General features: G+C 38.4%; 1 protein-coding gene across 1 annotated transcript in view; it reads left to right on the top strand.

Moving 5' to 3' along the window:
• Window positions 1–2,877: 2,877 nt before the first annotated feature.
• The window catches only part of CUNH1orf87 (chromosome unknown C1orf87 homolog), a 67,630-nt gene continuing 55,089 nt past the window's right edge, over window positions 2,878–15,418 (top strand). The window contains 1 exon segment of the mRNA XM_054572550.1: window positions 2,878–2,984. Coding sequence (XP_054428525.1) covers window positions 2,878–2,984 — 107 coding nt within the window.

Below are 15,418 nucleotides of genomic sequence, written 5' to 3'. Positions count from 1 at the left end.
GCTTCTTGACAGATAATTATAATAATGATGATAGCAAACACTGACATTGCTCATTATGTGTCAGGCATTGTTTTAAGTGCCATACTTATATAACTCAATTAATCTTCACCAAAAAAAAAGCATCCACATGTTATAGAAGAGGAAATTAAGGTACAAAGATGTTAAGTGATTTGCCCAAAATCACATTGAACTAACAGAGCCAGAATTTGAACCCAAGGTGAACATTCTCAACCATTTGACATGGAACTTAATGAATGGATAGCAGTGAGGCAAATGGACAAAAAGGTGAAGGGGATTAAGAGGTAAAAATATCCAGTTACAAAATAAATAAGTCACAGGGATGTATAGGAAGCCTGGGAGAAGTAGTGGACGATCAAGTTAGAGATCAAGGTTGAGGTCAGGGCATAGAAGACTGTGAAACCATGGGCAACCTCTATGGCTGATGAGAGCCCTTTGAGACATTGGACTAGAGGAAACCTTTTGCACTCTGGTGACAGTGTGAAGGCTGGGCTGGAGGAGCGAGAAGGGAGCTGACCCATCTCTTCTACAGCCGCAGCATTTTGTGTATCATAGAAGGTGCCTGTGTGTCTTGCCCATTAGAGAGAGAGCCCTGCAGGGGAGCTGACTGTATCATGTGTCTCCGGCTACATGTAGAACATAACACAGTAAACCACAAAACACAGTACAACTAGAGGACAGGGGCAGCTGGTATGGATGCTGAGGTTGCTGCTCCTGGTGGGGGAAAAAAAAAAATCATTCTGGAGTCAATTTAAAGTTCCTTTACTGCCCTGGCAGGTGTGGCTCAGTGGATTGAGTGCTGGCCTGTGAACCAACGGGTTGCTGGCTCCATCCCCAGTCAGGGCTTATGTCTGGGTTGCAGGCCAGGCACCCAGTAGGTGGTATGTGAGAAGCAACCACACATTGATGTTTCTCTCCCTCTCTTTCTCCTTCTCTTTCCCTCTCTGTAAAAATAAATAAATAAAATCTTTTTTTAAACTTTAAAAAAAATAAAGTGCCTTTACCTACATTTGCTGAAGTCTTTAGCATAGTAGAAAGTACTTGATTGGTAATGTAGGTCTACATTCAAATCTTGGTTCTGTCACTTGCCTCTTTAGTCCTCTGTGAATAATACAATAATAGATGACTAGTATAAGGTGGTAGTCATCTGGTCCAAATGAGGGATCTGACATATCAATACAACTCAAAATTATTTTTTGCATGCTTAATTTTATCACCAACTTAACGTTAGGCCCATGTTTTTATTTTTCTAAAATAAAAATCTTAAAAATGAGAAATCTGAATCTCAGGAGATAGTAGGAATTTATTCAAAGCCATACGGTGGAGTAGCCTGGATTTGAACCAACAAGTGTAAAGTTTCCAAGTATGGGCATATCTCATAAAGGGAAATGAGGCTTAAGGAAAAGAGAAGGACAAGCGTGACTACAATAGATGAGCTACTGCGGCTTCCTGAAAGGCGGTCACAGATCCTTGAAGAAGCCTCAAAACGCAGATTTGAGAACACCTAAGCTTGTCAGCAGGCACACATCCTGGACATCCGTGGAGGAGGGACTCTGCCTCTCCCAGGTGAATAGAAACTTTGTCTCCACCCAGCAACAGCGCCCAGCAACTCCCCTCAGCGTCCTTAGCTATCAGGGAAGGAGCAGCCTTCACCCGCAAGCCAGGCCCCATGATTGGCCAGAGTGTTGGGCTCCAATCGCCAGTCCGCCCCGACCCTCTTCCTGGGCCCTGCGGTGGGATTCCTGGGAACAGTGCCTACCGCACACCCCTCAGCTGCCAGGGTCCCTGAGCTGTCTGGTTGAGGAAACGCAGCCTCAGCGGTAAGGATGCCCCCTCTGCTCTCTCCTGGGAAAGGACTCAGGACTGACGCGCAGATGCTGGGGAGAGAGGGAACCCCACAATCATAAAATCTGATGCTTGAAGTTTCCAGGCAGCTTCAAAGGTTGCAGGTCCTGCTGGATGGGGCTACCTTTACAGAGCGGATCCTAGTGTTGACCACACACCAGGTGAAGATAGGGTCTTGGGAAGAACACTGGTTGAATTATCAGACATCAGTACTAGAAACGTGGGACCTTGGTCAAATAACACACCTTCTCTGGGCCTCTGTTTGCTAGTCTTTAACGTAAGCATTTGGATTAGAATTATTTCTAAAGGACTTTCGATCTCTGAGAGGCTCTGAAAAAAGGAGTAGTCCGCCTGGGGCCAGGTTTACAGAACCTTAAATTCCCCTTGGCATGGACCTGTTTAAACACCCAGTGCTTATCTGGTGCAGGATCTCAATCTCAAATTCATTGGCTTGTTGCAAAAGCCGATCACAGAACAAAAAATAAAATAAAAAATAAATAAGAAAACCTCTTTTTTTGTGCACAATGCTTCTTGAAATGCGTTATCTCACTGAATTCACCCTGCGTCCCCTGGGTTTTATAAAAGGAGAAACTGAGCATCAGAGCTGAATATAAAATCTTTGTATGTCCCACTGAAGTCCTGGTTACCACTCGAACCTCACAAAACAGCACCACTCGATGACAGCAGGATGGTAGAGTCACAAAATGGCTCTGCAGGCCAATTGTGCAGGTGTCTTGGGTGGGAGTTCCAACTAATTGCTGGTCATGTGATACTGAGTTATTACGTAACTACAGTATGCCTGTTCCCGCAACTGTAAAAGGAGGATGAAAGTAATTAAGAGTATTTTACTCACGTCTTAATTGGCAGTGTTAAGTGAGATAATATAGGTAAAGCATTTGATCCACTATTTTTATTGTTGTTATTGACAAGGATACTACAGTTGCCTTGTCAGCCTGGAAAGGCAAGAAGATTTACTTTTCACCTCAAAGGATTTGAAGAGTTTTGAGAAGGATCATGTCTTCAGTGTGGAAGACTCATTGTGGATCAGATGTGATGCCTGAGATGATGGTGAAAATCATCGGAAGTAAACACTTCCACTACCTCGTGGAGAAGCCCAATATGTAAGTTTACTGTTGGAAAATATGCGTTTGCCTGGATGATAATGAGATTTAGGGGTTTTTTTAATCTAGAAATTTACATTTTAACAATGCCATTCATGGAAAATTAAGTCATTAAGATATAACAGTAGGAATAAAATAGTGTTGATAACTTCCGTGCACACTGTTTTTCTGATATTTTTCATCTTTATAATTCCCCATATTCCTTAATTACTTGGGCTGATTTTCCAAATATATGGGAAATATAAGCATTGAGACACTTATAAATATTAATGGAGTATTGCTGCATCTCTTCATCAGGTTTATAATCTACCACATGTAGTAATTTTTAGGGGGGGAGAGGGAAAAGTCATTAGTCAATTTGTTATGAATTAAAGGAGGGGAATTAATAATAAATTATAAATTGTAAGATTTTCACTTATTCAATACTCCTCCAAGCAGGGGCTCCTCAGAGCACACCTAAGGGGCCTTTCTTCTCTTCCAAACTCATCACAGTCACATTTAAGGGAGTTCACTCATATTTATCTAGAATTTACTAGATGTTTGGCACAGAACAGTATGACTATCTTTTCTTTCCAGATTTGTAGTGATTCACAAGAGAAAAGGAAGTCACCAGACCTATCTTTCATCTTGTAGTCATTCCACCAAACAGTAGCTAGCCAATTGCCTTTTCCTCCTAAGATGATTTCTGTAGTTCTTTCCTCTCTTGCAGGATCGCACAGATCAAACAGACAAACAGAAAAAAAGACCTGACTTCACTAAACAGAGGTGCAGAAAGCAGTGGACACCAACTCTGGTTATCATCAGAATCACCCGGAGAGTCCTTTAAAATAAAGATTTAGGGTCCAATCCAAGATCTAATGAATCAGGATCTCTGAAGATGGACCCCTGTTATGGAGAATAGGCTTTAGGAAGGCAAGCCGGTATCACCTCCCTGCCAACCCTGAGAGATTCCAAAGTGAGTGCTATATCAGTTATAATGACTGTCATTGCACGAGCAGTGAGCTTTGCAGCACCTGAATTGGGGATCCCTGCAGAGCTAAGAGATGAGAGTGAATCTTGGCTGTGTGCCCTCCTGGCCTTTGACATTGAGAAAGTTCATTAATATCTCTGGCCTCAGAGTCTACATATAACACATAATCTAATAGGGCTGTTGTGAAGAGCCAATGAGAAAAAAAATGCAGAACACCTTTCCAGTGCCTAATAGTATATTTAACATGTTTAATAAATGGCTCTGCTATTATTATTGAAGCAAATCTTTCCATGGATATAGACATTTAATGAAAAAATCAAATCTCTTTCTATGAAATGTTTCTATCCCTCTTATACTCTATGCTGAGGAGGAAGATTACCTCCATTTTGTAGATGAGGAATCTGAGACACTGTGATTACTGAAAGATCTCCTGTCAAATGCCAGTTATTGTCAAGAAAATTAAATAAGAATAGTTTGCACACCCTGCAGAGTTCCCTTACCCAGAAAGCAACATTACTATTCTACTAATTCTATTCTTCTCTGAGGTTGTTTAGCTTCTTTCATCCTAAACCCCTTCCTTTTTACCGGAGTCTAATATGTTCCTAAATAGGTGAGTAGGGGAAGGATACTGGTCCTTTTAAATAGGGAAAATTTCTTTGTCTTATAAGAAGGTGCCTTTTATTTTTCCCATTTGTTCTTTAAACTCAGAATCCAGTAAATAAAAAAGTACATTACATTGGCTACATTAATTGTGAAATAAAAGACACAGTGGTGTTTTTGTCTACAACTAAAAAAGAAACTATTGTTTTTTATGTTAAGATGGGTATTTTTTGTTTGTTTTCTATGGGTTTGATGTTACTGTTGCTGGAATCACTTAGGACAATGCTTTGCTAAAATATTCTTGCGTGGTTCAAAAATAAATAATTCTCAAAAGCCTTCTTATTGCTGAGGTAAGCACATACCCACTACTATCATTTCATGCATGTCCCAAAACCTGTTTTCAAAGCATTTTAGTTATGCTACATCTGTACCTTTCAGCAGCAGGCCCAAGAAGGTGTTTTCTTTGGGTTGAATCAGTTAAGCTTATTAGTAAAAAATCTACATAAGAAACATAAAAAAAAGAGAACAATTCTCTAAAAGGAGAATCTGAACTTAAATGAAAAATCACAAATTTATAATGGATGGAAAAACAGAAATCTTCCTGTACAACCACATTTAATTCATATTTCCTATAGGATATGTAGAGAAAATTGTGTAGTATTTTGCACCTGAAATTATCTTACATATATAAATTAGTGTATTAATTTGCTAGGGCTGTTGTCTCATAGTACCACAAACTGGTTGGCTTAGACCAACAGAAATGTATTGTCTCACAGCTCTGGAGGCTATAAGTGCTCCTTCGGAAGGTGCCCAGTAAGGATCTTCCAGCTCCAGGTCTCTCTCCTTGCTTCAGTTATGTCTTTTGTTTGTGGCAGCATAACTCTAAGATTCACATGGCATATGTGATGTATGTGTCTGTATATAAATTCCCTTTTTATAAGGACACCAGTCAATTGGATTAGGGGTCCAGTCTACTCTAGCATGACATCATCTTAACTAATTACATCTGCAATCACCTTATTTCCAAGTCAGGTCACATTCTGAAGTACTGATATTTAGGGCTTCAACATATAGAGTTTGTGGAGGACACAACTCAACTCATAACAACCAAACTTCAATTTTACAGATGAAATGAGACAACTGAGACCTTGATGGGCTTAAAGCAGGACCAGTATTTAAGAACTAAGACAGGAATTGCGCTCCCTCCCTCTTTCCATAACTTAGCCAGTCTAACTATTGACAGATAAAAGGAAAATACTCAATAACTACTTAAATATTTTTTTACAAATGAGACCAAGGTTTCAAAGAATGCAGCAAGGGTCCCCTAGTTTGTGGCATCATCACTTCATCATTTTCCTCCTGGGTCTCAACACCAGCATTCTAATGCAGCCCCTTACCTCTACTCTTCTCATCCTCTAATGCCCCTACTAAAGCCTCGCTCCTTAAAGTATAGTCCATGGCCCACCTCCATCAACTCTTCCTGGGACCTAATTAGAAATGCAGAATCTCAGGCCCCTTTCCAGACATACCAAGTCAGAATCTACATTTTTGTCAATTCCCAGATGACTCTTGTACAACATTTCAGTGAAGCCCAGTTCTCAAGTACTGCCAGAATCATCTCTCTAAAATGCAAATCAAATCAGGTATCACCACCACCAGCCCCATATTCACCTGCCCTCTCCCCCTATAGGCTCCCATAACCTTCTTAGGGATTATGACACTTTATGTCAATTTCCTAGGCATTTTTGTCTCCTCCATTTAACTGTAAACTCCATGTGAACAACTGTACCCTTACTACTGAGCACAAATTCTTGTACATATTGAAAGCCTAATAAACAAATTAGAGCACAATGGACACCAAGAAAGTAAATATCTAGAAAGACAATATTTAGTTGCTTTAATTCCAAGTCTGAAGACCCATGTTGCTATAATAGCATGCAGACATTACTATGGAACCCTCATGTGTTATCTTTGATATCTCATCAAGAATAAGATATGCCAGGTGACAGGAAAATAAGGTTCTCATTTTCTAAAAGGAGATGAAAATAGGTGATAAAACCACAGAACTTGAGGCTTGTAGGCCATACCTGGCAAAATTGTAGGCCCAAAAATGCATTAGCTGTGAAAACAAAACACAAACCTGATAGGCATTAGAGCTTGATACATGTAGACTGAAAACAGGCCATGTCAAACTGATCCCATCCCCTTTATTGAGGAAGTTACTGCAGTCCAAATTAAGGAAATGATGAAGACATGGCATTTAATTTCAGTGCGTCATTAGGCACCTCTCTCTCACAAAAACTTGAAATAAGGCAGATACTGTATTTTGCTGTGTATAATGCTCACTTTTTTGCCCAAATTTTTGAGGTAAAAATAAGGATGCACATTATATATGGGTAGTACTAACTCCATATCTATGTAAATGTTTTTAATTCTTTTATTTATGCTTATGCATTAAATGTGTAACTCTAGAAAGCAGAAATGATATCTGTGTGCAAAATAATACCATGAAATATGATCATCAGTTTTGTTTCTAAATATAAGTAAATAAAAAATTGAATTAAAAAATTAAAACAAAAGATTTTTTTCCTGAACCTTTGGGCAAAAAACACATTATACATGGGAGCACATTATACACAGCAAAATATAGTAATTCTGGACTGGACAGTGTTAAGAGAGGTGACATACCAGCATAGTGGTGATTGAAAAATTGATGTAAGTATTATGTGTTGGAGTTAAGAAGGTGGAGAGGATTTCTGCGTGACCCTGTTCTTAGTCAACATTCTTTAATCCACAATTGAAGGGAGACAGACAAATCACTTCAGTAAACATGTAGGTAGTAGAATGCTGGGATACATGCAAAGAGATATATGCAAAGTCTGTCTTTAGGTAAGAGTATATGTGAATGATTAAATGGAACAAAAAATGATTGCATAGAACTGCTTCCAGTTCCTGGCATAAAGCTCCTACAATCCTGTAATTTCCTAAGAGATAAGAGGACTAGGAGCATTGTTGTTGTTGTTGTTGTTGTTGTTCTAATACCAGGTCATTGACGCTGGTTCCTGATACAGAGCTCCTAAATCCCTTGAAATTTCCTGGGTGATGGGGTGTTTTTTGTTCTGATGAAGATATTCTCAGTGGGTTCCTATATAGCTTCAGGATAGAGGCTGGTCACCAGAAACACCAGGCCATGATGAAAAGCTTGGAAATTTCAGCCCCACCCTCCCACCCCCAGAAGAGAAAAGGGGCTGGAGACTGAGTTAATGATTGATCATAACTGTGTAATAAAGCCTCCATAAAAATCTCAAAATAATTGGGTTCAGAGAGTTTCTGGGTTGCTGAACACCTCAGTGTGTGGGAGGATAACGTGCCTGGAAGGGTCATGGGCATTCTGTGCCCCTTTCCCACACCTTGCCCTGTGCATCTCTTTCCTCCGACTGTTCCTGAGTTATAGCCTTCTAAAATAAACCAGTGATCTAAAGTAAATGGTTTTGCTGGGTTCTATGAGCCACTCTAGTGAATTAATCAATCTGGAGGAGGATGTTAGGGGAACCCTGATTTATAGCCCATCTGTCAGAAACACAGGTAACAACCTGGGCTTGGGACTGACATCTGAAGAAGGTAGTGTGCAGTCTTGCAGGACTGAGTCCTTAACCTGTGGGATCTGCAGTAACTCCATGTGGATGGTGTCAGAATTGAATTGAATTGAATTGTAGGACACTTAGCTGGTGTGGGAGAAATGCTCAGTATGGGGAAACCCTGCACATCTGGTGACCAGAAATAAGTGGTACTAATAGAGTGTACAGGACAAAATGAAGCGCTTCCTCTTTACACTGTGTTTGAGCTTATCATGAGCTGAACATATCCAGATAGACGGGTGTGGGAGGCCCCCTGTAGTCAGAACTGGACACATCACCTGTGGGGTAGTGTGCTTCATTCTGGAGGTCACATTTTAGAAGGGACCCTGGCACACTAAAGCTGTGGATACTAAAGGTGTGGCATTATAGAAGGTCCAGGGTGTGAAAGTGTGGCCCAGGGGAACATTTATAGAATCTGAAGATAGAGTTGTTAACTAAAAGAGGAATTGGGTTCATTTTAAGAAACTCCCGTGAGTAGAGATACTTCCAATGAATAAAGTTGGCCTCTATAGTTCCTTCCAATGCCAAGAATCAATGACCCAAAGCACTACATTCCATGGTTACATTGCTGTTAGTACAGAATTGTTAAGCACAGGGGAAGCTGACTGCAAGATTTTATGGGAAAAAGCAGCAAATATTTGTAATAATGTACATTAATATTTATAGCCGAGAAATAGAAAATTCTCATACTTTCCCATGTGTCTCTCCTAGAGCCCATATCTTGTCATTTAAATCCCTCAAAGCCCTTCATATTAACACATTACTTTTTACTTTCTTGAACTTTTTAAAAGTGTTAACATTAACAGATGTAAAAAATCAATGCATAGAACATGGACTTCCATCAATGTTCTTTCCACAAACATTAATTGAGCACTTACTGAGTGCCAAGCCTTAGAGATACAGCCATGTATCTGAAGTTCTAATGATGAGAGACACACAGCAAACAGATAAACAGTGACCATTCAAGTAAGCATAGTGCAATGAGCTAAAATAAAAGAGAATCTTAAAAGCATATCAAATCACAGAAGGTATCACAGAAGGTCTCTTTTACAGAAGGTCTCAATAGGTGACTTTTCAATTGAGACTGCGTGGGGCTAAGAGTCAGAATTATCCAATGAGAATTACCCATAGTTAGCTAGCAGTGAGCTGGCTAAGACTGGCCCAACTTTATCTCACTAGGCATGGCTCACTAGATTCCAACTTCCCATGAAACAAGTAGTATCCTCTCTCTTCTGCCTTAGAAGAGACTACAACTCTTCATAAGCCCCAAGTTCTGCAGATATTGGACATTGGACTTTCCTAGCAACTGCTACAAACAGCTTCTAAGTCAACCACCTAGAACCCAAGAAATTTTTTTTGTTTGTTTGTTTGGTTGGTTGTTTTTTTGAATAAGGTTGCCTTATGCTTGCTTTATAAAAAGTGGGACAGCATTTTTTTCTGGGAGCACAGTGCCCAGAGATCAGGGTATCCATGTAGCTGCTGCTTTCCTACCCATGAGGTCCAGCCTGTCCCAAATGACATGAGAGGTGCTCACCACCATCCTCATGCCTCCAAGGATCAACACAGAGTTAAACCATTCAAATATAGAGGAAAGAGCATTCTGGGCTAAAGGAACAGAAAAAAAAAAAAGCTTCTTGGTATGTTTAAGTAGGAACGAGGAAGCCAATGTTGGTGGAGAAGAGTGAACAAGGAAATGAGATTAGGTAGCATGTCATGTGGCCATGGTAGAATGGATTTGTTCTATGTAGAATGGAATGTTCTTCATAGGATTGAGAACAGCAGAGGACATAGTGGAACTTATGCTTTCCAAAGGATGTTCCTTGGTGCTGTGTGGAGGATAAACAGGAAAAGGCATGATTAAAAAGAGAGAAGTCATTTAGGTAATCATTGTGGTAATACAGCCAGGAGATGGTAGCAATGACTAATAATAATCTTTCTACAAAACCTGGATAAACTTTGTAATTTAAAAATTCATCTCCTACTTATTCAATTTTTAAAGAAATAACTTATCATAATGCCTTATTTTTGTTTATTGCTTTTCTTGATATTCTATGAACTATGAATATCCATGAACTCAACCTCCCCTTAAAATAGAATATCAGAGTGCACACTATTATCTCCTTTTCACGAGTTCAAAATAATGAAGTAGTATGTTAAAATCTTACTTTTATTGCCCTGGCCAGGTAGAACATTGTCCCAATACACCAAGGTTGCAAATTCGATCCCCGGTCAGGGTACATACAAGAAGCAACCAATGGATGCATAAATAAACAAAACCACAAAAGTCAATGTTTCTCTCTCTTTCTCTCTGTCTCTCTCCCCCCATCTTTCTCTCACTCTCTCTCTCTCCCTCTCCTCAAATCAATAAATAAAAATTTTTTAAATCATACTTCTCTTATGCCCTTTTCACTACTTTAAACTATTAAGTCTCCTACAATGGGTTGATTATTATTATCATTCTAGGCACTGTGATGAATATAAAGAAGCATGAGATACTGATCTGGACATATGCCTCTAGCATATGACACAGGCATATAATCATAAGAAAATAGCATTATATATTATGAATGAATGCCAAATCATTGTTATAAAAAATAGGTACCCATTCTTCCTAAATATTGAGACTGTGAAATGACAGTCTCTTGTTACTTTACCATTTGAAATTCTGTATTTCAATAATTATAATAAAAAGGTAAAAACAAAACACTTTGATGATATATATGACAATTGTAAAAAAATATTCTTAAGGTATAAATAGCCCTTACAAATCAATAGGAAAAAGGTAAGCATCTCAAAAATTTTGCAAAAGCTTTAGACACACAAATTACAAAAGAAGAAATAATGAAAACTGGAAGTGTTTTTATGATGGAAGTATTCATGGTTGGACCAAGGTTTAGGAAAAAAAATACTCATATGCTACTGGTTTTTAAGTATACTTGTCAAAAGCCTTAAAAGTTCATATACTTTGGCATAAAATTTTCATATATAAATCAATACCATGGAAGCAATTATAAATGGATATAATAGTTTGGTTTCAAAAATTACACAAGAATGTATGATACATCTGGGTTCAGGAGGAAACAGATTACATTACTCAGGTTAGAATGATTTAAGGAGGGTTCGGTTACAAGATTAAAAGAATGGTAGATTAGCCCTGGCTGGGTGGTTCAGTTGGTTGAAGCAAAAAGGTTGTGGGTTAAATTGCCTTTCAGAGTACGTATCTATGTTGCAGGTTCAACACCTGGTCAAGGAGCATATGAAAGGCAATGGACCAATGTTTGTCCATCTCTTTCTATCTTTCTCTCTCCCTTCTCCTCTCTCTGAAATCAATAAACATATCCTTGGGTGAAGATTTTTTTAAAAAGGGAGTGGTAAGGTATAGCACAGGAATCATGGGCTAGCAGCTGGCTACAAGGTTGTTATCAAACCTAAGTCTGCAGAATTGAGAAGAGAAAAATACTATCGAGAAGAGAGAAATGCTACTGAGAAGGGAGCATTCTATAGCTCAGGCCACTTTGAGAAAAGTAGTGACCTTGGGGAAAGAGACCCAAATCTCTTGAGGGAATCTTGCAGGGAGAAAAGCCATCGCCTGTCTGGGCTGTCCATTGGCTCAAACTAGCCAGAATCAGAGGACATGGGAGCTGATCAGCTGGTCAGTTACACACAGGTCAGCTTTCTGGGGTGGAGAAGGAGGCAAAGAAAGAATGGCAAAGGAACAGATCCAGCAGAGCAGCAATATTTAAATTGGTAAAACTTGGGGAAGAATATAGGACCAGTTAAATAAACTCATGCATACGCATACAGTGAAATACTATTTAGACATTTAACTATTCTTGAAGAGATATACGTATTAATGTATAAAGCAATCTCATTATATTGTTGACTGGAATTATTTTTAAATGATGACAAACCTGTAATTCTAGTTTGATTTAAAAGCAAAACAAAAGTCCTTGTGTATGTATATGGAAATTTTTTATAAAGAGATAATATACTTTTGCCACAACAACTTAAAATTTTTAGAAAAAACAGATTTATATCTGTATAACACCCTTTTTTAGGACTTGATTTTTTAGAGCAGTTTTACATTTACAGCAAAATCAAGAGTAAGGTACAGAGAGATACCACACAGACACCTCTCCCTGCATATGCATAGCCTGCCCCATTATCCACATCTCCCACCAGAATGGTACATTTGTTAAAATTGATGAACCTTGATTGACACAATGTAATCACCCAAAGTGATTACCCAAAGTCTGTAATTTTCCTTAAGCTTTACTCTTGCTGTTATATAGTCTATGGGTTTGGAAAAATGTATAATGACATGCATCCATCATTATAATTTCATGCAGAGTAGTTTCACTGCCCTAAAAATCCTGTGCTTTGTCTATTTATCCCTCTCCTCCTTCTCTATGGTACACCTTTTAAATCCATGATCTCCTCACACCCCCTTATTTAGTTCAACCTAACTGAAGAAAATAACATAGCAGTAATTACTGCTCCCCATTCCCATAGACATGTGTATCCACAGGGCAGCATGGAGGAAGAACTGTTTGTGCTGCATCCTTTCACAGTATGGAAAGAAGGCCTGGCTCAGAAACTGTGCCTGAAAGCACTGAAATCATTGGTGAAGAGGCCAGGCAGTTGCACAGTCATTTTGCTTAGACTCGCAAAAGCAAAACAGGGGAGATTGCAAGTGCAAAGGACATTAAATTTCAAGCTGATAAAGGCTGGCTCTAAGATTTAAAAGCAGCACAGTCTGCAAAGCTCCTGGGTATAATCTACCAGAGGACATTGTGATGATGCTTTTTTTTTCCCTATAAAATTAAGGATTCTGAAGAATTATGCATTATTACATCAGATATTTAATCTTTACTCTGCTTTGTTTTTTGAAAATGAGTAATTTCTAGAGCTGTATTTACTGTCACTATTCAGATAGATTACATTATATCCTTTTTCCTATTTACCTTTAAATAGATTTTCCTCAGTTCCTATGCAAAACTTTGATCTGTTGAACTTCAGTTTTGTCTATCAACAGAGAAAGTTGTCAAGGTCCAAATGAAAGAGCACACTTTCTGTGCCTGGATGATGGGGAGGTTTTGGTGAAGAAACTAGCACTTCAGCTTATGACTAATGTAAAATTACCACTTGTCAAGGGCTGACTGAGCATATGTATTTTTTTAATCTCACAGATAAGAGACTGTATATCAGAAATGAGAAATAATTAGTCAAAAGTCATACAAGTTATGCTTAGGACTAGTTCTAAGTCAGTACTATACTGCCTGAAATTATGGGTAAAATTTTCACATTATAAGAAAAAACCTTCCCTTTTCATTCTCTATGCTATTATTTCTCAAATTTTAGTGTATATAAAAATCATCTGAGATGTTTCCTAAGAATACAAATTTCCTTGTCCTGTTTAATTCCAATTTAATAATTTTGGAATGATCCAAGTATCTGTTTTATTATCCAGCCCCCTGCATGATTATGACCCACCTCAGGTAGCCTGAGGTTCAATGGTTAGGAATCACTGTCATTTTCTCCAAGAACAAGCTATTCACCCTACCTGAAATGTTTCTCCATCTCTTAGTTTATCTTTCAACTGCTTTTTTATAATCTTAATTTCTTCAGAGAGTCATTTTCATCCCCCTTAAGCAGGTTTGGTTTGAAACTTTTCTATTGTTCCATATCTCTTTTTATATACTTTTTTTTTCAGCTATCAGCTATTTTTATAAATTTTAAGACAACGTGGTCTGAAGACAATGAGCGGATTGGATGCCCACTACAACCTCAACTAAAAAGGTAGTCATGCATAGCTCAATGATAAGTGAGATGGAAGAAAACATTCATGGTGTAAACATTATCTAATGGTGGAGAACTTCATAGAAGTGAAGAATGAATGTTGCGGAAGAATATGGTTGTTTGATACCATTTTCTGTGAGTTAAAAGCACATTATACCAAATAACAATTGCTGATTAAATTGGTTGCTAATTTTGCAGCCAAAATGACCTTAATTTGAGAAATCACTTTTATTCTGTGAAATGGTATAGTGCAAATGCCACCTAAAATAAATTTATTTTCATTGATGTCAGAATTTAACTAAATGTTAGAAAGAAGTAAATGGGATATTTTGGGACTAACATTCAGAATGTATTGAATTCCTTGTCCCTGGGAAGGTTACAAACCAAAGCTGAATGATAGCCACTAGGTGTTCTGTGGAGGGACTTGAGGTCTAGGTGAGAAAATGGCCTAGATGCCTTTATTATATGTTATTTTTTAATTAATATTTTAAAATACAAGCAAAATCCTGTTGTTTAAAACAGGGAGTTTGTATATCATGTGTGTAAAATTGGAGAGTAATGTGGAGGAAGGAGGCTGTTCTTTGGAGCCTGGGTGTGAGTCCCAGATCTGCACTTACTAGCAAGGCAACCTTGGGCAATTAATCTCGCTGATCATCTGTTCTCTCACCTGTACAATGGTGATCATTATACCTACTTTTCAGGATTATTAGTATAACATGAAAGAATTGATGTAAATATATAGATGAGAGTTGACGCATAAGCATTTAGAAATGTTGGTTTATGTAGTTATAATGATGAAGAAATAAAGGATTCAAACATAGGCTTGGGAGTTAAAGCACTTAAAGTTCTCTCTGCAGAATAAATTTCTATGATAACAATACATGGTGTAGCTTCATGGAATTAATAAAAAAGAAGAAGAAAACCCTTCACATTTTATCACAATAACATTTGCTACATTAGCACAGGCTTCACATTAGAGCTTCTCCATGGAGTATGGAGAGATCTTCAAGTCCCATTTTTTAATTTTGTTGTTGTCTTTTTAAACAAAAGTTGGGTTGTGTTGATTATCTGTTATTGCTTTCAAATAAGAACATGGTTTCATTTACTGAAATTAGATCCCCATTCACAGCCTTGGCACACTCTGGGCTGTCTTCTCTAGAGGGTTTGGGGCCTATTAGATAGCACACAGTTGGAAATCAGTAGCGTTGAGTGACTGCCAAGGCTGGCAGACCTTTAAGATGGCATCTGGTGACCTTTTTGCTGAACCCCTTGGGTCCTCCATTTGAGATTTGATGTTCTCAGCAGGGGTATAATCCAAATCAAATGTGAGATCTAGTGAGTTGGAGTTGGATGGGAGGTGGGCCCAATAGGGAAATCTCTACGTTGCTTTGGGCAGGGGATGCTTCTAGCCACCTTTTGCAAAGTTT

The sequence above is a fragment of the Pteronotus mesoamericanus genome, unplaced genomic scaffold (genome assembly GCF_021234165.1).
Source record: "Pteronotus mesoamericanus isolate MK-2021 breed Mesoamerican mustached bat unplaced genomic scaffold, CSHL_Meso_final contig_105, whole genome shotgun sequence".
NCBI lineage: Eukaryota > Metazoa > Chordata > Mammalia > Chiroptera > Mormoopidae > Pteronotus > Pteronotus mesoamericanus.
Note: the sequence above shows the minus strand (reverse complement) of the source record. Positions and strands in the feature narration are given on the sequence as shown.